At 33.2% G+C, this 25,799-nt stretch overlaps 1 protein-coding gene across 3 annotated transcripts in view; it reads right to left on the reverse strand.

The window, feature by feature from the left end:
- Window positions 1–25,799, reverse strand: part of KCNQ5 (potassium voltage-gated channel subfamily Q member 5) — a 622,012-nt gene that overhangs the window by 201,882 nt on the left and 394,331 nt on the right. For all 3 annotated transcript variants that reach the window (XM_031964627.1, XM_031964626.1, XM_031964625.1), the window contains exon 2: window positions 6,685–6,775. In XM_031964627.1, coding sequence (XP_031820487.1) covers window positions 6,685–6,775 — 91 coding nt within the window. The remainder of the gene's footprint in view (window positions 1–6,684; window positions 6,776–25,799) is intronic.

The raw sequence follows: 25,799 nt of genomic DNA on the forward strand, positions 1-25,799 counted from the left end.
CTGAGTCTATAGGGAACCAAGAGTCTATTATCTTTCCAGTTTTAAATTCAGTCAAATCAATCAGCCCCAGTCCATCTACTCTGTAGTGTGATTGGAATAACTATAACTTTAAGGTCACTCTTGTTCATGTGCAGTTTTGTCCATGTATAACCTTGGGTACCTCATCACTAATTCTCATTTTCTCCTGTTCCTAAAGATAGAATTGTATGGCAAAATGAGATTACATCATTCCCAGAATAGATCATAGCTGTTATAGAACCATAGAATTTTTGAGTTGGAATGGACTTGAAAGCACATAACATTAAATTTCTTTGTTTATAGGTGAGGAAAGTGAAGTTCAGTTTTGCACACAGCAGGATGAAAAACAATTCAAAACAAGGAAAGGCAGCATGGTATGCTGGATATGGCATTAAAGCATCTGGGTTTGAATCCTGGCTCTGCCACTCATTACGTGAATGCCTTTGACCAGACCATTTAATTTCTTTGGGTATCATTTTTTAATCTGTAAAATTTTGGTAAGTAATATATAATCAAAATATTTAAAGTTCTAAAATTAATACTTAGAATGAATATAATTGGAAGCAAATAGCTCCTCAAGTAGGGATTAGCTGAGCTTCAACTGATTATTTCAGGAGAGAGTATAGGATTTTTTTATCTTGAAATAAGAATCTTCCAGAAATATAAAGTTCCCCTTAGTAATTAATGTGAAGACCTGACAATGCTTTTCATAAGCATGTACCCATCTCAGGGGAAGCAGATTATGATTGATACATAGCAATATCAGAAATGATGTTTTTGCTTTATTTGCTAGGCTTACTAGATCTTGTTTCCTTATAGTAATCCCTGTCAATTTTTATTTGGAGTTCTTAGAACCAAGTTTGTGGATTACTATACTGTGATAAACTGGGCCTTTACTATTTATTATTTATTCTAGTAAATAACTTTTTAGGAAAAGTGTTGTAAGCATCACTTGAAGCAAACATTGTAATCAAAACATTACAGTGTCTGAAGAGAAAGCTCAGACAGAAAAGTCTTCATTGGGTGATGGGAATTGTACTTTGGAAGGTCAACTTTAAGTAAGAGAAACAAACTCCAGGAAATGCATATGGTGTGAGGCTATAAGCTGCAGGGAAGGAGCTCAAGTTCCACATTGTCCTTGGAATTCCCATACACAACTTCATGTCATGTTGTGCTCACAGTTTTGAGTCATTGGATGGAAGCCACAATAATCAACTCTGTCAGTTTTGGAGATCTCTCAGCCCAATGTTCTACTCAACAGATGTAGACCTTTGATAGAACAGTTGATAAAACCATGAAAACTGTCATCAGTCCCATCAAGAACTGTTTTATTAGTCACTGGAAATAGAAAGTAGTTAGAAGGAGCATATGTCTCATGTGTAATGTGTGCCAATGTAATACATTTAGCTGGATTAGAATTTTTGTACAAAAAGCTCAACATAATTAGAAGACACTTGACCATGGTTTTAAGACTGCTGAAAAAAACCTTATTTTCAAAGGTAATTTCTAATACTTTCCAGATTAATATTATCAAAATTCCACAATTCTGTATTTCTATACACAAGGTAAGAACATGTGCAGAAACACTATGGACATCACTTTTATCAATCTATCAGGAATATGAGACAATTATGTAAAGAATAAAACTCTATCTCTTTTGTTCCATATAATTTAAAAGTCTAACAAGCAAACAGATCCATCAAATCTAGGATTTGGAACATGGAAAATTGTCATTGAATGTGATTTTTTTTTTCGAATTTGTGTTTATCTGATTGTTAGCTTGGTCTAATTTAATGGGATTGAAATAAGGTGATCAGGAATAAGAGAAGGAATGAATTATTTTTTTGGGGAAGGCTAAAGTTGAAATATAAGTTGAGATATTTTTGATATGTCTGATACCAGACAAAGTCTGGTAGACATAAAGTTTTCAAAGTCGTTGGTAAACAGGTGAGGTCCAGAGAAATGGTAAATATCCAATGTGAGTTGAAAAAGTCACTTAATCTCTCAATTACTCTAAATAACTCTCTAATACCATAAATTGCACAGCTTATGGTTATCTCTATTGGTAGAAGCAATTACTCAGAGGGAGCTGCCTTTAGCTATAAATTACAGATCTTGTTTTCCCCGCTCCCCACCAAAACAAACAAACAAACAAACAAACAAATAAACAAACAAATCCAACAACAGAGAAATGCAGAGGAATGTGGAAGAAAGAGATCTTGGGATAGATGTCTGACGGTCAAGATTTCAACTACAATGTGATCCACTCTACAGATTTGAACATCTTTTAATTAGCATGAAAAATGACTCATGAAGATCAAATTAGGCATATCATGAAAGGTATTTCAGCATAGCAAAATAGACTTATTTAGAAATGAGACTTTAGAAATCATTGATAGTTCTGCAAATGAGGAAAAGGAAATCAATTAATTAATAAATACTAAATACTACTTCTGTGTTAGGCTCTAAGTATACAAAGAGGAAAAAAAAAAGTGAGGTTTTCAGGGAATTTACATTATTTTGGAGGAGTCCAAAGAGATTAACAAAGGAGGTAACTGGCAGAGCTGAGATTTAAGTCGTATGATCTCAAATCCTGGGTTTTGTCCTCTACCTCATGCTGCCTAGAGTAAAAATCTACTCATAAAAAATGAAAATTGTGATTGTGTAGTTTATGTTTTTTTCCAATTTAAATTTTTTTCTCTATTTGTAATGGAAACAAATGTCAAATTTTTGCCTTTAAAATTCTGATTGTTTATAATTCCCAGGAGAGAAACTCAATTTGAAATCAGATTAACTAGCTAAATATTTTATATTAAAATATTAACAGCATACTCCTCAAATCATTATGTGTGCTAGAATTTCCTATTTCTTTCCCTGCTGGTCTATAGCAATTATACAATTAGTATAAATGACATGCAAATATTAACTGGTGAAAAAATTAGTATGCATACATTTTTTGTTCATTAATTTCTAGTTAAAGGGAAAAATGGGCAAACCATGGATACACTTGAGTTTTTGCTATTTAATTAAAGCAATGTTCTTATGGAAACTGTTTTTAGTTTTCATCAGTGATTAAATCATAATTAGCCATGCAACACATTGGACATATTTCTAAGTTGATATTAACAATGCTGTTCTTTTCAAAGAGTAGAGTGCCCTAAGATACTTGATAATTCATCATAATTTACATAAAAAGAAGATGACTAAGAAATCTCCTTTCTCATAGAAAAGCACTTAGCAACAGCTTTCTGAGAACACAACATAGCAAGCAATGCCTGCCCACCATTGTTCAAAGCAGTGCTTCCATTTATACAGAGGTACTCATAATAAATCAGACTACTCTTGACATCAATGGATTTAGAACTACTTCTCAAATTGCCATATTCAAACTTACTCCAAATTACTGAATTGCTGCTGGTCAATTCTTCCCTCCTTAACAGCTTAAAAAAATCATAATTGCAATCAGCACCTGACTTTGTAATTACCATGGAATTCAGTGTAAAGTTTGGTGGTCCATTATCAATGGTTGACATATCAAAATAATCCTGTTAGACTCTTGGATTATGGAGTGTATTCATATTCTGGTCCTAAATAAACTTTACATTTAATGAAAAAGAATTCCCTGGCCATCAAAATGACTGTTTTCTGCAAGATAGATCAGAATGATTAATTAGTTATTGTTAATTATTATGCCATTATTAATGTCAAGTAACCCTAGAGCAGTGGTTCTCAAACTTTTGTTTTCAGTATTTTTATCATATTAAAAATTATTGAGGATCTCTCCAAAGAGTTTTTGTTTATCTGGATTATATTTATAGACATTGATCATATTGGAAATAAAAACTATTTTTGAATTTGTAGACCCTCTAAAAGGGGTTCAGAGATCCCCAGGATTCTCTAGACCATACTTTGAGAACCAGAGAATGCTCACACATTCATAGTTTTATAGCCCCCCTGAGCAACTATCAAGTACAACTCCTTCCTTTTCTAGATGTGGAAACTAAGGCCTAGAGAGGCAAATGACCCTTCCAAGATCATATAAGCAGTAGAGCTATTATTGGAACTGAGGTCTTTGGGCTCCAGTTTCAGTGCTTTTCCCTGCATTATGCCACAGAGAATGCAATTAACTACTTTCTTTCACTATCTACCTTCACAGAGCATCCAGGGTATTGAAACTTAGTTTGTTCAAATGAAATGATGTTTCATCCATGTAAGTTTTCTTTATTTTGGGGGATGCATTGGTACACCACTTCACAGGTGTGTAGCTGAATTGGAATGAACAGATTTGTGACTTATTTGGGTAGTCCTTTAAGAAAAGAATTGCTGTCAGTTGGGGAATGACTGAATAAGTTATGTTATATGAATATAATGGAATATTATAGTTCTATAAGAAGTGATCAGCAGGATGATTTCATAGAGGCCTGGAGAGACTTACATGAGTTGATGCTAAGTGAGGTGAGTAGAACCAAAAGAACATTGTACACAGCAACAACAAGATTATGTGATGTCAACTGGGATGGATTTGGCTCTTTTCAATAATGAGGTGCTTCGAGGCAATTCCAATAGAATTGTGATGGAAAGAGACATCCACATTCAGAGAAAAGACTATATATATAAAGACTGAATGTGGATCATAGCATAGTATTTTAATTTTTTTTTGTTGTTTGTTTGCTTGTTTTTTTCTTTCTCTTTTTCCCCTTTTGATCTGATTTTTCTTGCATAGTATGGTAACTGTAGAAAACTTTAGAAGAATTGCACATATATAACCTGTGTTGGATTGCTTACTGTTCAGGGGATGGGATGATGTGGGGAGGGAGGGAGAAAAAATTGAAATACAGGGATTTTGCAGGGGTGAATGTTGAAAATTATCTTTGATTTTTTTGAATTTTGAAAAATTCAATTCAATTATTTTGAAAAATAAAAATCTATTATTATTAAAAAGAGAAAAAAATCCTTGCTACTTCTAGGTCTCAGTCAGCAGCTCTGAGGACTGTATTAGATCACAATAAGTGGAAAAGAACACATTTTAAATTATATTTGATATAATAAAAGGTTATTTGGGTTGTATTAGAAAGCATGAGCCCCTGTTAAACTGTAATACCTTTGGAAATTGAGGGGATGCTCAATAATTGGAAAATGGCCAAAAGTTGTGGTATATGGTTGTGATGGGATACTACTGTGCTGTAGAAATGATAAGCAGGTTGATTTTAGAACAAAAATCGAAAGACTAACATGAAATAATGAAGAATAAAATTAGGAGAATCAAGATAATGTTGGATACAGTAACAGCAATATTGTTGGAAGAATAACTGTGATTGACTAAGCTATTCTGAACATTATAAATATTCAAATCAACTACAAAGGGCCTATGAAGAAATATATTATTATTCAGCTCCAGAGAAAGAAATTATAACTATGAGTAGGAATAGTGTGATTTTACTTCTCTCTCTCTCTCTCTCTCTCTCCTCTTCTCTTCCTGTCTCTCTGTCTCTGTCTCTTCTCTCTCTCTCTCTTAAATGATGATCTTCTCTTCTCTAGAGAGAGAGAAGGAAAAAGGGAGAGAGATAGTTTGGAATTTAAAAAATAACAAAATAAATGGAATTAAATTTAAAAAGAATGTAAAAACATTTTTACAGATAGGCACTATTCCTTCTTTTATTTTTATATTTTTTTGGGCATTTGTTCCAATGCCCAGCACATTGTGAGGCCTTGATTGATTTAAGTGTGAGTGCTGAGAGTGTGTTGGATTTAGTGAAAGATCTGAGTTTAAATATTAGCTATGTTGCTTAATTTTTTGTGTGAATTTGGGAAAGTCATTTTACCCTGTGAGCCTCAGTCTCCTTATCTGTAAAATCATGTAGTTGTACAAATAGTTCAAGTATTCCTTCCAACTCCAGAACCATGACACAAAATAATTTAGATTAAAACATTTTTGGGGAACTTTTTTTCTAATTTAGAAGAAGAATTGCACATGCCTAGATACTTCAGATTACATATAAAAGCAACAGTATTAGCAATGAAACTCTCAAAGCAATCTGTTGGTTTATATAGCTCATGAAAGAGCCACCTATATTTCTACCAGATGCCACCTTCCTATTCTCTATTCAATTCATGTTCCTTTTTGTTTAGTTGCTGCCAAACTGGAGTTGTTGAGTACCTGCCATTATACCATATGATGAGAGACAAGAGGAAAAGGAAGAAGAAATCCCATGCAGTGGCTGGGACTTTTCTGATAACTTGCTAATTAGGATGTATAAATATAATCACCAAAGTGCTTTCTAGTGTTGTCTCTTCTTTATTATGTACTCCAAACCCCTAATTTGCAACCCATGATTATTCATTACATAAAGTTTTTTTTTTAAATTCTGGACATAAACAACAAGCAAAACAGGCATTTCAATATAGAGAGTAGTACAGAAAAAAAGCATTGCATATGAAACCATAACTGTGTTTTGTATAGCTAGTTACTTTCAAAGTTATCCTGCTTGTGGCAATTCTTCCTGATACTCCCTAAATTTCAAAATTGGTGCACTCCATTGTTCATCCTTTTCATCTCTGATAGAATTTTTGGAAAGAAAATGGAAACTCTAAATAACATAGATATACATTTTATAATTAGGCAGTATTTAGACTTCATGTAAATTTCTATTCATAAATTTCACTTACCAGAATCAAGAGGCAACTAGAGGCCAATTTTGTGTGCTCGGGGATGGTAGAAAACACTGACAAAATCAAGCAACCAAAGACAAGGAGAAAACTGGAAAACAAAAACAAAAATAAATTTGATAAGAACATTGAATTAAGATTGTAGACAGATACATTTAAATTGCGAATAATAAAACAACTAGAACGATCTAAATGAATAGATGTTGAATTATATAGATAATTGGAAAGCATAAACACTCAGTGTCAACATGTTTCCATTCAGTATCATATGGTTCGAAGCACTGACATAATATTTTTAACTTAATAAAGGAAGAATTTCGTAGTAGATGTTTGCCTTTTATTCTTCCAAATAAAGAATCTTTGAGTTCCTCAGACTGTAGTTTAATTGCTAACTTTCTCCAAGAAACAATTTGAGAGTGAAAGTGGAAGGTAAGGGCAGAACATGTTAATCTCCCTAACAACCATGGACAGCTCCTTTTGAGGCACTGGCTACAATTCCTATGACAAGCCATTGGCTCATATGAAAAGGCTGATATATCTTCAAGATTCTGAACCATTATTTCTTTTGTTTTCATAAAAGTAGAAAGAAGGAGGAGCATGAAATTACCTATTAAATTAATCAGGCAACAGAAATTACTTCTCTCTAACCATTCTTGTGACTGTAGTTGTGAGACTCAGAAGTTAGGAGTTGTTATCTTTAACTAGTAATCCAGGTAAATTGCTTCTTGGAAACAAGTAGATGGATTTTCCAATCTTAGCATCAGAGTGACATAAATTCTATGGCTTGGATAATGACCTTGGAATAAGTCATCTAACTCAAGGGAAGGTTCAATTTCAAAATCAGAAGCTAATCATTCTGTGTAGCAGGTTAAAAAAAGTTTGACTACTTATTCCAGGACAGATTTATAATTTTGAACTACTCCTGAAAATCTCATGCAAGCCATTGAAATATAAGGAAGACTGGCAGTTAACTCAGAAATACTGTTTCTGGTGATGGTCAAATATCAAAGAAAGAAAATTGATGGCCATTTTGGGGAGAAGTTAACCTTACTTCAGAAGAAACATTCAAGGATTCCAATGTAAAAAAACCCATGAAATCTTTATAGTACATATTTCACCCTCTTCTAGTCTTATTTACATTCATTTTGTATTATGCTTTAAACCAGTTCAACAATATAAAAATTAACAGATTAAAAAATATACCCTTAACTTAAGCAGCCTCTGAAATACTTGAAGAAATCTATGATCAGAACTATGTGGGAATTCCCTTCACTCATGCACCTTATATTCCATTCAATCTTGACTTTCCATAAGTTCACAAAGGGAGAAGGGTGTCCACTCAATATACTAAAAGCCATACTGGCTTTCATTTAAATTTGCAAAAAATATTAATCGGCAGTTCATTGCTTATCCTCTTGCTCTCTATTTGGACAACACAAAACCTACTGATTAAAGCAGTGATATTATTTTCTGTAGATCATCAAATTTATATGATATCAAATAAGAAAGATTGATTAACATTAAGATGCAGCTTTAGTATTCTAGGAACAAGAGAAATCATTAAAGTAGAAAAAGGATTTGTTTAAACACTTAAATATCTGTGTAGACTTCATGATGGTAACTTCATTATTTCTTTATTTTTGTTATGCAATACACGGATTTGGGCTACATGTATATTATGGAATCTCAAGATACCTCATTTCTTTTCCTTTCTTTTTCTTCCCTTTCCTTTCCTGTTAATTCTATTTCCTCTTCCATCATTTCTCTTCTTGAATATTCCACCCAATCAGAAGAAGTAAATAACTTTCCCATATAAATGATTTGCAAAAAAGGCCTGTAGACTAGAGCAGTATTTTAGTTGATAACCTTCAGAGTATAAACCATTATAACTATAAACCCATTTTTGCACATGAAGAGTCCCTACTGCCTTTACCCTGTCTCCCAGCTTCCCTAAGCTGCCCTTAGAAGTTGGAAGATATTGTATTCCTCTTACATTGTTCTGCAGAAATACTGTGTAGATTAACTATTGCTATCACCACCAAAGGGTTACAAGGTTTTGCAGTGCAATCAATTACATGTATTTGGCATTTATTCCTGGACTGGATGTTGCAGGAATAAAAGATAATAATGAGACATGGTCTCTAATGGTTTATTATGTGCAAGTATATATGTGCACACCTATCCATACAGGTTATTATATAAAAAGTCTTATCTTTGTGAAATTGCAACAGATTCTGTTTCAGAATAATCCAGAATTCAAATTCCAGTTTTGATATTAACTAGCCATGATACTGATTAAGTAATTTTACTTTTTTGGGCTTTATTTTCTTCATTTTTAAACCCAAGAGACTATATTAAGGGAGCTCTAAGTTCATTTCCAGCTTTGTGATGATATGGTTCTAACAAACCATAACATTTTTATTTAGTCCTTTTATTTTTTGCTCTTCTTTGGGACTACAAAATGGGGGAAAGTATTTGTAAGACATAGTAAACCCCAAAGCATTTCATATTTTGAAAAGAAGTTGTCATAAACTTGTCTTAGAGGCTTAATGGGAATCACTAATAAAACATTTATTTTATTTTTGTGCAAAGCTTTACTTTAAGGATTTCATGGATGGCTTATGAAATAGATGATACTTCTAAACCAAATACATGTTTAAAGCATTAGCCAGATAAGTGACACCATCCCTTAAATGGCATGCTATACATACTCTATGAGAATTTTCAAAGATATTTCACTAAATCACTTAGGAAGAGAATTAAATCACCTGAAAAAAACCTTCCTAGAGGAAAACAAAAGTTTTCTAATGACTCTTCATAAAATGAACCAAGGCAAACAACACTATTAAGCTATCAAAAATCCCAAAGCACCAATAATTTGAAAGGCATAAAATGGGGAAAGTTAGAAATATGGTTGATCTTTAAATTAAAATAGTTCACTGTACATAGCTTTATGCAAAAAAAATAGCGTTGGAAGGAAAGTTAAAGATAATCTTAGGCCAATTCTCACCATTGACTTTGTGAAAAACTTAGGTCCTGTGACTTGAGGGTCCATTCCTAATAAGTAGCAAAATTGGAATCTGAACCCAGTTCCTCTAACTCCCAGTCCTGGACACACTGAACTATAAGGAGACATCCTGGCTCTATATTGATATAGTAATATTTAGATTATAGTAATAAATTCCCATTTATAATGTGTTTTCTATAAACATTCTAGGGTTATACACTTTTCAAAATCCAAAAGTAGAAATAAATGGTTCATATATGTTATTTTTCTTTAAATCAACCACTGGTAGAAATAGTCTGGTGAAAAGCATGCTGAATTTGGAGTCGGAAGACCTATATTAAATTTTGATTTTGCTATTTAGTGTCAAAGCTGCCCTTAGAAGTTGGAAGATATTATATTCCTCTTACATTTTTCTGCAAAGCACTTCTCTAAATTTTGGTTTTCTCATCTATAATATGAAAGGACTGCACTGAATGGTCTCGAAAGTTCCCAACAGCCTTAACACTGTAAATCTAAGAAGTTACCCTCTCTAAAATTTGAATTTATCTGACTTTCTATGTCTTTAGCTACGTTAATTTTTACAAAATGTACAAACATAAGAACATCTCTTGGACCATATTGAAGCAGTATCATTATTACCATTACTGTTGATAGTAGTGATAGCAAGAACACTATCATGAAATAGGGGAAAGGAATAACTATTTATATAGGTGCCTGCTATACACCATATTCTGGCTAAATCCCTCTAATATTTCATTTGATCCTCACAGCAACCCTGGGAAATAGGTGATATTTCCATCTCCATTTTATCATTGACGAAACTGAGGCAAACAAAGGTAAAATGACTTGCTCAGGGTCACACAGATTCTAAATGTCTGAGGCTGGGGTGTTGCACTCATATCCTTTCTAGGTGTATCATTGAGAAATTTAAAGTGTGTTGAGGATTAAGGAAGTTTGACATGTGCAGTCTAGCAGCTTTCAATCTGTCTTCAATAACAGAAATGCCTGCAGTTACACCCTTCTTCCAAGGAAACAAATTACTTGATTAAGAAATCTCTTATTCATTGTCACCTAGCTGCATTAACACAGTACTTGGTGCAATATAGTTTATGTAGTTCAATCAACAAGCATTTTATAAAGCAGTCAATATGTGCCAAGAATTGTGCTAAATTACAGGGAAACAAAGGCAAAAATGAAAGTTATTTTTTTTTGTTTAAATAGCTTCTAACAAATATAAATAAAATGGTTTTGCTTTGACTTGAAACAGTGTGTGTTAAGTCTTTGTTTACATAAAATTTAATTCAAATGCAGGCTATTATTTTCACTGTATAATAGGGGCACATATATATTAGCATCTATAGAAAACACATTGGCATATAGTATTTGCCTGGCAGACATGCTACCTAATGTCAACAAAAGAGTGTACTTGTCAAAGGGAGCAGCTGAAGTCTATTTCATTCTCAAGTATCTTGAAATTACATTTCTTTTGAAACTTGGTAATTTGCAAAATGTTCTATCTGAATGATTTTTCTACAAAAGAAAAGCATTTCACAGACAAAATGTACCTGATAACAAGCCCCAAGTCCCACTGCAATTCAAGGAGAATTAAGTACAATATTACTTGGAATCTTTAAAGTTGATTTGGAGTATACAGTTGAATAAACCCCTCTCGTTCCCTCCCTCTAGCTAATGCAACAAGTACCTCTTAAGCTTTAAATAGCCATAAAGAGCTTTAATCAATAAGTGGAATTACTGGAATCATTGCAAGTTTTAAAAGCAGGGCTATCAGCTAATATTTTTGAGTATTCATCTTCCATATTCTGAATGTTTATATCTGGGTTTAGATGAAATCAGACACTCTGGAAAATAGCATATTTTATGGTGCTTTCCTTTCTAAGAGTGATAGCTGATGAAATAGGTCGAGACAATCTGAAAGTAAACTCAAGAACTTTCCTTTAGCACAGTTACTATAATCTAATATAAAAAGGAAGAAGGCTCAGCCTTCTGACCATAATGAAAATATGTGCACTAGGCTATCACTTGGGATTTTACATACTTTGACAAAATACATTATTTTATATGACTCTTTTGGTCTACCAACCTAGTAATTCTAGTGAGAATCCTTATACTTAGCATCTTTGTTAGTCTGTATTGTCCTGTGTTTAAAGTCAAAGGGCTAACCTCTTTCTCATTCTGTAGTTAGCCTCACGTCTACAGAGTCTAGTTCCAAAGGCCTTGCTTAATATGCCTGGTCACAAGTGAAGTGAAAATGAGGCATCTCAAATTAAGTTGAAAATAAGTGAGGAGTATTTCTATGTGAATCTCAAAAGTAGAGTAACAGCATCCTTTGCATGCCAGGAGATGGGGTCAGCTCTGGTTTATTAAATGAAATTGCTGAATGTTGAGATGGCTTAATGAAACTGGAATCAACTCCTTGTCCAGAGGGCTTAGTGCCTGCATTTTCAAAATTAACTGTGATAGATGTCACATATCCTCCAGATCCATGTTAAGCTTCTGTATCATTTCTAGGAAAATCAGCAAAAAGTATGAGATTGATAATCATTGCTAATATTTTTTTATCAGGTCATTAGAGTGGGAAGAGTTTTTTTTTTCTGAGCAACTAAGAGACACTAAGTGAAAAAATTCTTTCCTTATGTCATCTTACATAATAGTGAAAGGGCTATGGGATCATATTCTATCTGGAATGCATAAGAAAATTTTAATGATTTACAAAACTGAGGAAAAAACTAAAAAGCTCAGCACAGGTTGGGAAGGTGTGAAAAGATTGTGATCTATATCAGTGAGAGGCAAACCCCATAGGGAAGAGGTCAAAAATCCATAAACATCAGGAAATACCCAACACAACTTAAAAACTCTATATTGTGCTCAACAAAGACAGTTCATGTGGCCAGAGCAATGACAGATTTTTACAAGATTTTGATCCTGTTAGAAATTGGCTAGAATCAGTCAATTAACAAATTCCCATTTGGTAATCACCAATTATGTGCGCAGCACTGTGTTAAGTTCTGTTGGGGTTGGGAGAGATAAAGGGAAGGAGAAAGAAGAGAATTAGTATTTATTAAGTATCTATTATGTACAGGCACTGTGCTCAAAGCTTTACAAAAATGTCTTAATTGATCTTCACAATAACTCTATGAAATGGGTGCTGTTATTATTATTCCCATTTTTACAGTTAAATAAATGGAGACAAGCAGAAGTTAATTTGCTTGTACAGGATCACATAGATGATGTGTTTCATTTGAATTCAGTTTTTCCTGACTTTAGGCCAAGCTTTCTGTCATTTGGGCCACTTAACATATTTTGGAAGAAATGGTTCCTGTGATTTCATTGGTGTTGGAATTAAAATTCCCTGTGGGGAAACTCTTTGCTAGTGTAGTTCAGCAACTATCCCACAATTTAGAGTTTTGAGAGTTGACTCTAACCCTGCCCAGCATCAGACAGACAAAGATAGAATCTTGACTTATATGCAGATTTTTCTGGTGATCGACCACTTGGAATATCTGGTTTTCTTCAAGGCTCAACTGAAGCAATACCTTCATGGATTTCCCTAACTACTTGATTTCTATAACTACTACTACCTTCCCTAATTCCACCCCCAACATTACCTTATATCTGTTTTGTATGTATCCTGAATAAACCTATATTTATGTATCCTGTCTCTTTCTTACATAAAATGTAAGATTTACATCAAAGAAGTCAAGGCAACTTGACTGTGGTTGCTTCCTTCAGGTAGCACTTATGGCAAGAGGCTAGCAAAATATAACAGTTCTTCCCCTAGGACTGCTACTTGTAAGATTGGTTCATTCTCCTGTTTGGAACTGATTCTTGCTGACAGAACAGTTTAGCTACAAGGGGTTTCTTTCTTTTCAGTGACTTTCCTTTCATGTCTATGTTGTCTTATGCTTTATGGGTCCCTGTGGACTATGCCGTCTCATAAACTGTCTAATATCTTGGGCACTAAGATCAACAAAGGAGTTAGTGTTGACAAATCTATGTTAACCTATATAATCTCTAACTTCCTTACCCTGACTTTTGAGGCCTTTTATAATCAGCTTTCATTTAACCTTCCTAGCCTTACCTTTTTTATATTTCTCCTTTCACATGCTGTACCAGTTATTTTTCAGTTTTGTCTCACTCTTTGTGACCCTGTTTGGGTTTTATTGGCAAAGATATTGGGATGGTTTGACATTTCTTTCTCTAGCTCATTTTATAAATGAAGAACCTGAGCAAAAGGGGTAAGTGATATTTAATAAATATTTGAGACCAAATTTGAATATAAGTTTTCCTGGCTCCTGGCCCATGTTCTATCCACTGTATGACCTAGTTGTTTTATAACCAGACTGTTTAATTGTTCAGTTTATGACTCACTTTTCTCTGTCCCCAGGTCTTATCTCATGCCATCCTCTGTCCAGAGTGTTCTTTACCCCGATCAACATCTATGGAAATTTTATACATTCCTTAAAGCCCTGTTAAAATGTTATCTACAAAAAAGTGCTATCTCCACCAACAAATTTCCATGACTCATTCTTCCCTTTTTTTTGGATCTCATGTAGTACATGCTTTACACCTCTCTCTATACCATTTCCTATTTTAAAATTGATATTATTGATTTATTGATATCATGTCCCTTCATTAGAAAATGGAGCATTATTTATTTACCATTTACATTGCTTTCAATGCTTAGTACAATGAAGTTTAAAGCTGGAATAGATGAGGAAGAGACTGGAGGCAGTCTACATGTTTTGTGCCTTTGTAATATAATTCACATATGGGATGACAGATTTCTGGAATAAGGCAATGGCATTGATAATGGAGAGAAAGTATTTGAAAGGCATTTTGGAGAAACCAATTCATCTATGAGCATTTGTTAAGAACTTAAAATATAGTAGTTTTGGGTAGAAAAGCAAAAAAAAAAATTCCTGACCTAAAGGAGTTTTAACTTTTATTAGGGGTAATTATATTTGCATCAAACATATACAGAAATACAGGAACATTTTTGGAGGGAGGCAAGGGAGGAGGTAAAACTAAACAACTAGGGAGAGCAAGAAAGATCTCAAATAAGAGATAGAAGTCTGCACTGAGCTTTGATGAAAAATAATAATGTAGATAGCACAGATGAAGAGGAAATGCATTCTATGCTAGCATAAATGTGTGGCGACAGGAGTGAAATGTCATAGCTGAAGAACAGAAAGAAGGCAAGTGTGTTTGGACCAGAGAATGTATTAAAGTGAGTAAAGTGTAATAAAAACTGTAGAATGGTTAGTGGGAGCCAGATTGTTTAGGACTTTAAATGAGAATAGAGGAGTTTGTATTTCATCCTAGAGGGATTGAAGAGCCAGTAGAGCTAATTGAATAAGATAGAGATACAGTCAGACCTGTGATTTAGGAGTATCACTTTAACAAGCTGTATAAAAGATTCTTTAGAGACAGATTGTTTAGAGATTATTACAGTCTTATTCATCATGAGGGATTCCTTGAACCAGCTGGGGTGGGGGATTCCATGTATTCTTCTGACATTTAGCAGATACTAGTATGACTAGAAGACCAATTAGGAAATCAAAGTAATAATCAAGGTAAGAGATGGTGAGGGTCTGTGGTAGTATTAGTGAATATAAGGGGCTAAAAAGAAAAACATTGGTATAAAATGGAAGTAGGAGAGACAAGCGTGAAAGATGATTTTAAGAATTCTAGCCTGAGATTCTAAAGCAATGGTGGTACCTTCAATAGAAATAAGAAGTTGGCCACAGGGAAGCTAAGGTATAAGATTATGGATGGGTCAAAGCAAATGTATTACTGCTGAGAAAGCAGTGTAAACCATTTATCATATTGACAGTAGACTAATAGCATTGTTTTAGTACATAAAGATACATTTTTTACCCATAGGGAAAATATTACTTATTTATTATGATAAATAAAATTTTGTTTGGACTTAAAACACAGTTCATGAGAACCATATTTGAAGCTCATAAAGACACATGAAACCATTTGAGGTATTCAAATGATGTAGATATTTTAAAAATACATGTCATATCAAAGAACTGGGTATTTCCTCTAAAGATGCAGATCATAATCCACCAATATCTACTCATTTTGGAAGATGTTTATCCATGTGCTCTCTTCAATTTGTCACAGGGTACACACCCAATTTGCTGAAGGCCTTCCTCATGTTCTGACAGTTAATGGATATCAATAGAACATGAAGGCTATACATGTTAGATTGGTAGAAGTCTGAGAAATAAAGCTCTCCCTGTTGCTTACCAATAGTTTGTACCTTGACATTTATAATACTATACACTCAGGTTCCAGTCTGCTTTTCTCAGTCATATATTTCAAACCTTTCAGAAACTTGATGTTCCTTCCAAACAGAATTAGGTTTTGTCCCCCATTCTTATCCAATTCTTTCTTTATTCAATCTTTTTTGTTACATTAATCTTCTTTGAGAATGAAGGACACACCATCACCATTACCAATAACACTAACGCCTATGCTTGCAATAAATTCCTTTCTACTTCTGTATTTTGAATCCCCTTTTTCTCTAAAGCTGAGACCAGGTGCTATTTCTAAAAGAATTATTCCCTGATTCTTTTACCATTCCATCCTGGCCTTTGACTATAAATGATCCTTTTCTTCTCAGTGTTTTTAGAGTATTTTGCCTGGCCCTCTCCTTGGTGTTTAGCACATTCTGTTTTGTGTCCCTAATATTTTAATCTTATCTTTCCGAACAAGAATTCGGTTTTCTTCTTTGCATACCCAGTGCCTAACTTTATGCCTTGTGCCTACTAAGTGCTTAATAAAATTTGAATTGTTGAGTTAATGTATCAAATATCCAAATATTGAATAATTTTACAATTACATATTTTCCCACTAATAAGCAAACACATAGTTGTTTCAACAGACCTAGTTTCAGTATGCAATTTCTCATCAGGTTTAATTCTGTCATCTTTATCCATATGCCATAAATTAATGGCGACAGCAAATCTAGAGTTGCAAAGTTTAAGACAAAGGCCTTGTCCCCATGGACAGCATGGACAAGTCTAGGGAGCAAAGGAAGTCACAAGGATCTATGATGCAAATGATTTCATTCTATCTGTGATATAGTAGAAATCTTATTATCTTTGTAGCCAAAGGATCTGGGCTATAATTCTAGCTTAATCATTTAATAAATTATCATTGATTGATTGTCATTAATGACCTTTTGATTTTGGTCAAGTCTTTTAACTTCTCTGAGTCTGAGATTTCTGATATGTAAAATGAAAGGGTTTGATTAGATGAACTCTAAGCTCTCTTCTAGTTCTAAATGGATGATTCTATGATCTAAATTAAGGTTTTCTTCTCAGCTTTGTCATTTACTGCTTGTAAGAACTTGCGTTGTCATTTATTTTCTTTGAGTCCCTGTTTTGTTGTTGTAAAGGAAGGCCTTAGAAGAGATGGTTTCAAAGGTCTCAATAAGCTCATAAATTTATTAATTCTGCAGACTAGGTCTATCCCACTTTGGTCCATATGAAAATAGATCTTATTTTCTACTGTTAATGAAAGATAGATGTTATAGTATTCAGCTAATCCCAGTTACAATAGTGATCAAAATAATCATTTTTACTTACTAAGTGAAGAAAAACTATTTACTCAATGCACATGACCTTCCCCTTTAAATCATCTTTTCAACAGACCATTCATTGCTGACACAATGGAAAATAATCCAATCTAATGGTTTTGATGACATAAACCATGTGGATTAAATTTTCCATCCTTTGTTTCAAGGGACTTGTTTATGCAAGAAAGTGAGATATGACAAAGGTTGTGCCATTTGTTAAAAATGTTTGACAATAATTGTCTGGGCTTGAAGCATTTCTCCATAAAAATTAAGCTTGTAAATATATCCTGCAAACTTCTGTTTGAAAGGCCCCTTTCTTATGAGGATATGATAAACTAATGCACTGAAATTAAAAAGAATTGAAATTGATCCTGTGTAGACTCTATGGGCAAGCTAGCTGACAACTGATTCTCCCCAGAGATTAGTTTATTGTATTTGGCCTGTAGAGATAAGGTAGTGAAGTGACTAAGACAGCAGACAGAAAAAAATCCTTTCGAGTAGTTAAAGAACTAATGGCAGCAGACTTTATGATCTGGTGTAACATCAGGAAAAAATAAAACCACCAGACAGATGTCTCCAGAGAGTGCAAAACATAAATTCCAATGCTTAGTACACACAGAATACCTACTCAAGAGAAATAGATAAACAATTCCCTTTAGGATTGGCTCTTAATGGGGTTTGTTGTCTTCTTGTAGGAAGTTGAATACCAATATTATACAATTTTTTGAAGTGATGAAAGATTCTGTAGATTGTGGAAGGCTGAAAAACATTCAGTATGGGGATATAAAGCAACATAAAGCAATGCTTGTTTTCTTGAAAATAAATGTCCACAATCAGCTTTAAAATGAATCTTACTCCTGCTTCTCTAGACTCCTCAAATGACTCTGCATACAGGGAGGTTAAACCCTTTCAATATGTAGAAGAGTATACATTCTATTGCATTTCAAAGTGTTTGTTATCGATACACACACATATACATTTATATACCTGGATAGACTTGTACATATACTTACATATATAAATATTGACATTAGGTTTGATGATGAGGTATATTTATAAAATAGAATTACATTGGGAAAGAAAACATATTTGCAAAGATTTTTCAAAAACAAAGAAGAGAAAAATTCAATAATGCTATTTATTATTTTGAGGTTTTTAGAATTTAACATAAAGATGATTTTTCAAAGTCTTTTGAAATTATATGCACATATATTTATATATGAAACAAATAAAATGTACTCTTTACGTGCATGCATGTATGGACACACATGTGTGCATGTGTGCATGAGTGTAGGTAATAGGTAGGTCTGAAGTTGGAAAGTTGTAATAGTATTCAGGAAGACTTGAGTTCAAATCTTATCTCATATACTTAATAGCTTTGTGATCTTAGGTTACTTAGTCTTTCTCATCTTCAGTTTCTTCATCTGTAAAATGAGATAATAATAGCACCTAATCCAGAGGGTTGTTGTGAGGATCAAATGAGATAATATAAGTAAAACTTTTTGCAAACATATGTATATATTAAATAATTTGTTGATTAAAATATTTGTATGCGTAAAGATAAAACCATAATTGAGAAAAGTGTATTTGTCTAAATATGTTATTATATAATATTAAGAGGGAAACAGATGTTTTTATTACTTTTAAAAATGAGGAGTACAAGAGGTTATTGTAGGTTTGTATCTGTGTAGGATGTCTACAAATAACTAAAGTTGAACATAAAAGACAGATGTGATGTCATGAAAGTATAAGGAAGCCTTAGTAGGGAAGCACTGGCCCAATTCTCTTATCCTATTACTCATGCATGGCTATAAGATATGCAATGGATATACTGTAGAGCTAAAAGTGACATTAAAGATTAGCTATTCCAGCTCCCTCATTCATTTTTAGATAAAGATGGTATCCAGTTAAGTTAAATGACTGGTTGAATGTCACAAATGAAACCAAGTACTCTGGTGCCAAATCCAAGGCTCTTTCTATCCTTTTGTTTTGTATTCTTTCTCATCTTTCTGTCTGCATATAAGACTGAATCTCATTTTCCTCATCTGTAAAAAAAGGAGATTAAATTAACTGAACTTTTAAGTACCTTCCAACTCTAAAATTCTTTGGTTTTTCAAACCACAACTATTCTGGCAATAGTGGAACCTCATTTCATTATAGGATTCTATTTTCAGGAAGGAACAATAGAAAATCAACATTAGACATCACATTTTCATTTACATAGGATTATTACATAGGAGAGTCAGATATCAGAACAGGTCTTCTGATATACAGACAAGCCATTGTGTCTGTATACTACAGATGAACACTACTGAACCTAAAGTTACAGTTATTCATTTGGATTACATTAAATGTGGACAGAGAGGACCTGAATGGGTTGGTAGTTGGAGTATGGGTTGGAAAAAAAAAGACAAATGGAGATTGCATCTAAACAGACATGGCTTCAGTCAGATGTGACATTTTAGCTATCATTTCTTTTGATGAATTCTCTGTAAAGAAAAGTTGCTTCTAGAAACTTAAAATCTTAGAACCATGGAATCATGTTCTATTGTTCAAGGACAGTTTAATTTTAAGTAATTCAGCAAACTGTACAAAATACTTCCAAAATTTGACAAAAATAAATATGAAACAAAACAAAACAAAGCTCAAACCAAACCAAAGGAAAAAAATGGACCAGACTAATAATTTCACTGATGTAAGGAAATTCCTGTGAAGAAAATCACTGTATCAATACAAACTCAAAACTTATTCTAGGGGCAGCTAGGTGGTACAGTGGATAGAGCAACAGCCCTGAAATCAGGAGGACTTGAATTCAAAGCTGATCTCAAGACACTTAACACTTCCTAGCTGTGTGACCCTGGGCAAGTCACTTAACCCCAATTGCCTCAACAAACAAACAAATAAATTTATTCTACAATTTATAGTGCTAATTGCCTTGAGACAGGGAAAAGTTAAGTGATTTCTCCAAAGTATTATAGTCAGTGTATATCAGAGGCAGTCTCCCTGACTCTATGGCTGGTTTTCTAATTATTTTGTCATGTCTCTCAGTAATGTATAAATTGGATTTACTCTCTTGTTTTTCCAATTTTTTCTTCAGTATTCTTATATGAAAAATGGCAATGAAACCCATGATTTTTTCATAATTCCTGACATTAGGGGATTCTAGTCCATGTTTCTTGTGCAAATACAGGAAAAGGAGTTGAGTTTTTGAAGCTCAGTAGTGGTGGCCGCTTGAATCAGCTTGAACAGGCCATTTGAATGTTATTCACATTGCTTGTAAGTTCAGTCATAAAAAGTTTTCATTGAGTGACTTGAGAAAAGGAGCACAACATTAGCTTTTATATAGCCCTCTGTGGCACAGAGATCTCTAAAGGTGTAATACGACTTCAGAATTCAAGGTCAAATTCAAGATTCTGTCAATATAGGTTATTACCATGAGTAAAGCTTCTCTATATTGCATAGTTTTTTTATATTTGTAAGTGTCAAAAGACTCAAAAGACAAACGGATGCAACAAAGTGATCTCATATTTTGAATTCTCTTTGGCAGGTTTGACTAAGTCCCTGAATGATTCATTGCTGTTATATGATTGAAAGAATAGAGAGTAAATCAGTTTTCCCTCTTCATTATTTCCATTGGGTCATTTGTACCAAATAGAATTGGTTCTAATCAATCAAAACAGTATTTCATCCTTGTCTCTATGTTCAACACTAGCAGGTTGAAAAGTATAATGGAGAGGAAAGAGATAAGAAATTAAGTGGGTGCTAGTATCTATAATAGGTGTCAGATGGCTTTTACAATAGGATAAAACTTCAAGAGCTAAAAACTTTTCCTGAGGATCTTTCTTTTGCCATGATGCTGTAGACAACACAAAAAATTTTTATGCTTTCATTTCAAAATGACTTTTGATTGTCATTCAGTCTTTCACTGAATTTCTATAGATTTTTGCATAGGAAAAATAAAACAACTTAGATATTTTACTGCACTTTCAATTGAAAGTAAGATATTTTTCTTGTTCATCTTAGAATAAATTTCTAAAATTCAATACTTTTCACACATGGAGTTTATAAGAATGATGTCCTTCCTTATAAATTTTAATTTCCTTTCATCTCAGTATCTAAATTTAAATTTTACAGAAATCGATTTCCTAGTGTAATGTATTTGAAAGCTAACTGGACTGGAAATCTAGAGATCTGGGTTCAAGTATCAGATTCATTGTAAGTTTGGACACATAATTTTATTTTGCTGGCTTCAGTTTCCTCATATATAAAATAAGCATGCTGAAATTTACTATATTTTCCTCAAAATATTATTGTAGGGAAGGATTTTTAAAACTGAAATAATACTATGTATATCTGAGTTATATTAAAATACTATCTATGCTTTCATAAACTTGATGTATATTCAGACTTATTAGAAAAATAAACCTATGGCCTAGAAGCTTGGTAACCTGGGACTCCATATCAGGAATTCATGGAGATATTGTTTATTGCAGGTAAAGATAGTTTATCCTATCAGTGATATATCCATGCATATATATGAATTTATACTACATGTATATATCATATATGAATATGTGATTATGTAATTTTACTAGCATGAAGAACATCAGGTGAGGGAAATCTCTCTACCAATTTAAATCAAACCATTCATAACAAATTCTAGGATGCTATCTTATACTGATAGAGTTTAGTGACTTACTTAGGTCACATAGCTAGTAAAGATCAGGAAAGACCAGAATCTACTTCATTCTGTTTCCAGGCCCAGAATCTATCCAGTAATCTATGCTACCTCATTAATAGGTTATATCTATGTGGATATATACATATATATGTGTGTGGGTATATATAAACATAAATATATATATATATTTATATGTTTATGTTTATATATATAAACATAAATAGGTATATAGGAACAATACTCATATGTGTTATAATACATGCATATACATGAATACACACATATGATTTTGTGATTTTATAGTGAATTTCCATAGTAGAAACTGATTTCAATTATTTAACTAGGTAATTCTCTATAACCTACAGAGAGTTGTGTAATGCATGACTAGGTTAATTGACTTGTCCATGGTCCCAGGACTGGACTTTATGGATTCCAAGGTCAGACTTTACCCACTATGTCATACTACCTCTCAATCCATATATCTATATCTATATACATACATATGTATATGACATATCATTATGACATATGAATGTCTATACATATATATAAAATAAAATTTTCTCATTAGGAAAATTCTAATTCTATATGTGGTTTATTAGATATAATACTTTCAAGTGACAAATGGAATATACAATCTCATTACTAGAATAAGTGATTTCTGTGCTAGAGATTTGAAAAGGAAACATTTCAGAAGATTTTATTTCAGCATATAAAATTTCTCCCAAATTTATGCAATCTTTTTCAGAGGTAGGCAGCACAAGTAGATGGTTATAGAAATCCTTCAAAGATTCTTGAGAAGCATTACTGATCTTGGCACTGCAGAAAGTCCAACAGACACTCTCTCCTTTGCCAGTAACACTGTTGGAGAATGCCATACCACAGAAAAAGTCTGACAGAAAATCATTACAAAAAATAATCTTGATAGATTAGATATTTCAATATCTCCTAATGTTCCATCTACCTCAACTAGCTAATCCAGTCTTACATCAAAGAGTCAGAATCTGGAGAAAAAGTCATTGAAGTATTTCATCTTCTGCAGCTTTTAGGGAAAGCTGCTAGTCCTGCCACATGAAATAATTATAATGGCTCATATTTATATAGCATCTGAGATTTGCTCACAGGAACCTTGGGAGTTAGGTAGAGCATATAACCTTGTCCTTGCTATACAAAAGAGAAAACTAAAGCGAGGCTAAATGGTTTGTTCAAGGTTCCCTAGGTAGTAAATGGTGGAACTTGATAATGAGATTTACCTGTATAATTCAATTATGCAGGGAAGAATCACTTTTACATTTATAAAGATTACAATAAAAAGCCAAGAAAGGAAAATTTAATAATATTATTTCTTGTTTTGAAGTTTTAGGATTTAAGAAAAAGATAGTTTAAAAGCTATTTTGGGATTAAGTAAGATTGATTCAGAATAAACTGACCTCTTTGTTCCAGTGTTATATTCTTGTTTACTAAAAAACAGAACCAGCTGTAGGCAAAATTGTTAAATAAGGAAAATTTATCTTCACTATTCTCTCTCTCCTCAATCCAATTCCCCATGCTTTAGATACCTTCTTTTCTATTCTTGAATTTCTTTCAGTTGTCTACTATCCTGCCTTCTATGCCTATCCTTCTTAGGTATATCTCATCCTTCCCATCATGTCATGTGTTCTATTTCTTGATTTTTTTGTTTTTGTAAGTATGAAAAAGATAAAGGGAGTAGAGAACTCATCTGTTAAAAGGTACTAGTGGCTTGACATGTTAAACTTTTCAGTTCAAATACTTGCCTTTTGACCAGGTTCTTCTGGAGATGTTATGCCTTAAGTGAAAGGACAGAGAATCTTAGACACCATAAAAGACTGGTAGAGGTGATATTTTTCATCAGGAAAAATTTTTGTGTTTCTCAAATCAACATACTTAAGGGAATAAAGAGCATTATTCATTTATCATGTCATCTCTGATTTTTTTTTTCATCACAGGAAAATGTTCAAGATTTTCTTGCATCTTGTTGAAATCCAATATGGATTAATTGATGATAAACGATAGAATCTCATTATTACCTTTTCTCTTTACTTTCATTGGATTTCCTAAACTCTTCATTTCTGTCAATGGTACATACCATTTTCCTAATTCCCCAGGCTTAGAAATTCAGTTATGTCTGACTTTTTCTTGTCCTTCATTCATTCTTCCCTTACTTTTCACTCTCTACCACATTCCTTCTTTCTTTGAAATGTTTTTCACATCTATCTCTTCCTTTTAATTTCTGCTGTCACTGCTTTAGTTCATACCTTTATGACTTCAAACCTAGATAACCTTCTAAATGGACTTAACTCTAAGGTCTTCTTGTTTCAATCTATTATGCACTCTATTGCCAGAATAATCTTTTGAAGACATCATCTTCATCATGTCTCGTTAAGGACATTATTGCTACGGAAACCAAATTTCTCAGTGCAAATCCTCCAAGTCTAAACCTGTCAAATCCAAACTACTCCTGCTGGTATCTAATGTTTTCACTAATTTGGTTCAAGCATAGTGAGGTGGTAAGTGGAGAGAGCACTAATGTTAGAGTCAGAAGGACTTCAGCTCAAATCCAGCCTCACACACTAATTAGCTGTGTGACTTTAGCATGTACCTTAATCTTGATGGCCTACAAAAATAGTTTGGCTCACTATGCCCCAATATGAAGCTTTTGCTCCAAATACCTAACTGGCCCCACAATAGTCATTCAGCTACTAATAATGATGAAGATAACTGTAGCTCGTTTTTATATAGTACTTTAAATGCTTAACTTATTTGATCCTTAAAATAATGCTAGTAGGAGCTATTTTTATACTCATTTTATAGATGACAAAAATGAGAGCAGAAAGTTGGGTGATTTGCTCAGCATCACAAAAACATGACTACCTGAGGCAAGATTTGACTGTAAGTCCTGCTCTTTATTGTTTCATTTTCTCTGATTTTGTTTCTTTTTTCTATATTTGACTCTACCTCCCTTCTGTCTGCTTAAATCCTGCTTAAATTCTTTCTTAGGAATACCTAAGCAGATGTTGGTTGTCCTTCATTCTTGAAGAGGACCATGACATAAGGGAGGTGATGCCATAGCATGCAAGTGAATTGGATCCAAGTGAAGGAGGGCTGAGCAAAGTCACCTGCCTCACTTTCTCCTCCAGAGTCATTTGGATCCAATGGCAAGATATAGAACAAGAGGACAGAAATGATTCTGGATGAAATGGGAGTCCTTGGCATTTTTAAGCTAAAGTCTTCAACATTCTTCAAAATTCAGCTTAGGAGCTACTTTCTTCATGAAGCTTTCATTCAGTAACTTAGCTCACACATATATCTTCCATCTCCAAGTTCATAGCACTTATGTTAAGTACCAAAAAACTTAGCACTTCGTCATCTTCATCTTTATCTTCACCACCACCATCACCATCACCATCCCTCCCACTTTCATAATCATCAATTTTTGTACTGGACTTTTGATTTTTAATGGTGTAGTAAACTTCAAGTAAGGAAATCATTTATCAATGAAGACTAGGATCTATTCTATAATTCATAATTTTGGATTATTGTTTAGGGTACCAAGAAGTTAAGTGAGTTGTTTAGAGTATGTAATATCTATTATGTAATAAAAATAATGGTGATGATAATAAAAAATAGCATTTATAACATTTTAAAGTTTGCAAAGCATTTAAAAATATATCATAATAGGTTTGTTCTAACAACAATCCTGGCAGATAGATATTATTATTTTAATTTTACAGATAAATTGTAACTGTGGTAGATGTAACTGTAACAGAGGTAGAAAGTGAGTTAAATAACTTATC

This window comes from Sarcophilus harrisii, chromosome 4, assembly GCF_902635505.1.
Source record: "Sarcophilus harrisii chromosome 4, mSarHar1.11, whole genome shotgun sequence".
Classification (NCBI taxonomy): domain Eukaryota; kingdom Metazoa; phylum Chordata; class Mammalia; order Dasyuromorphia; family Dasyuridae; genus Sarcophilus; species Sarcophilus harrisii.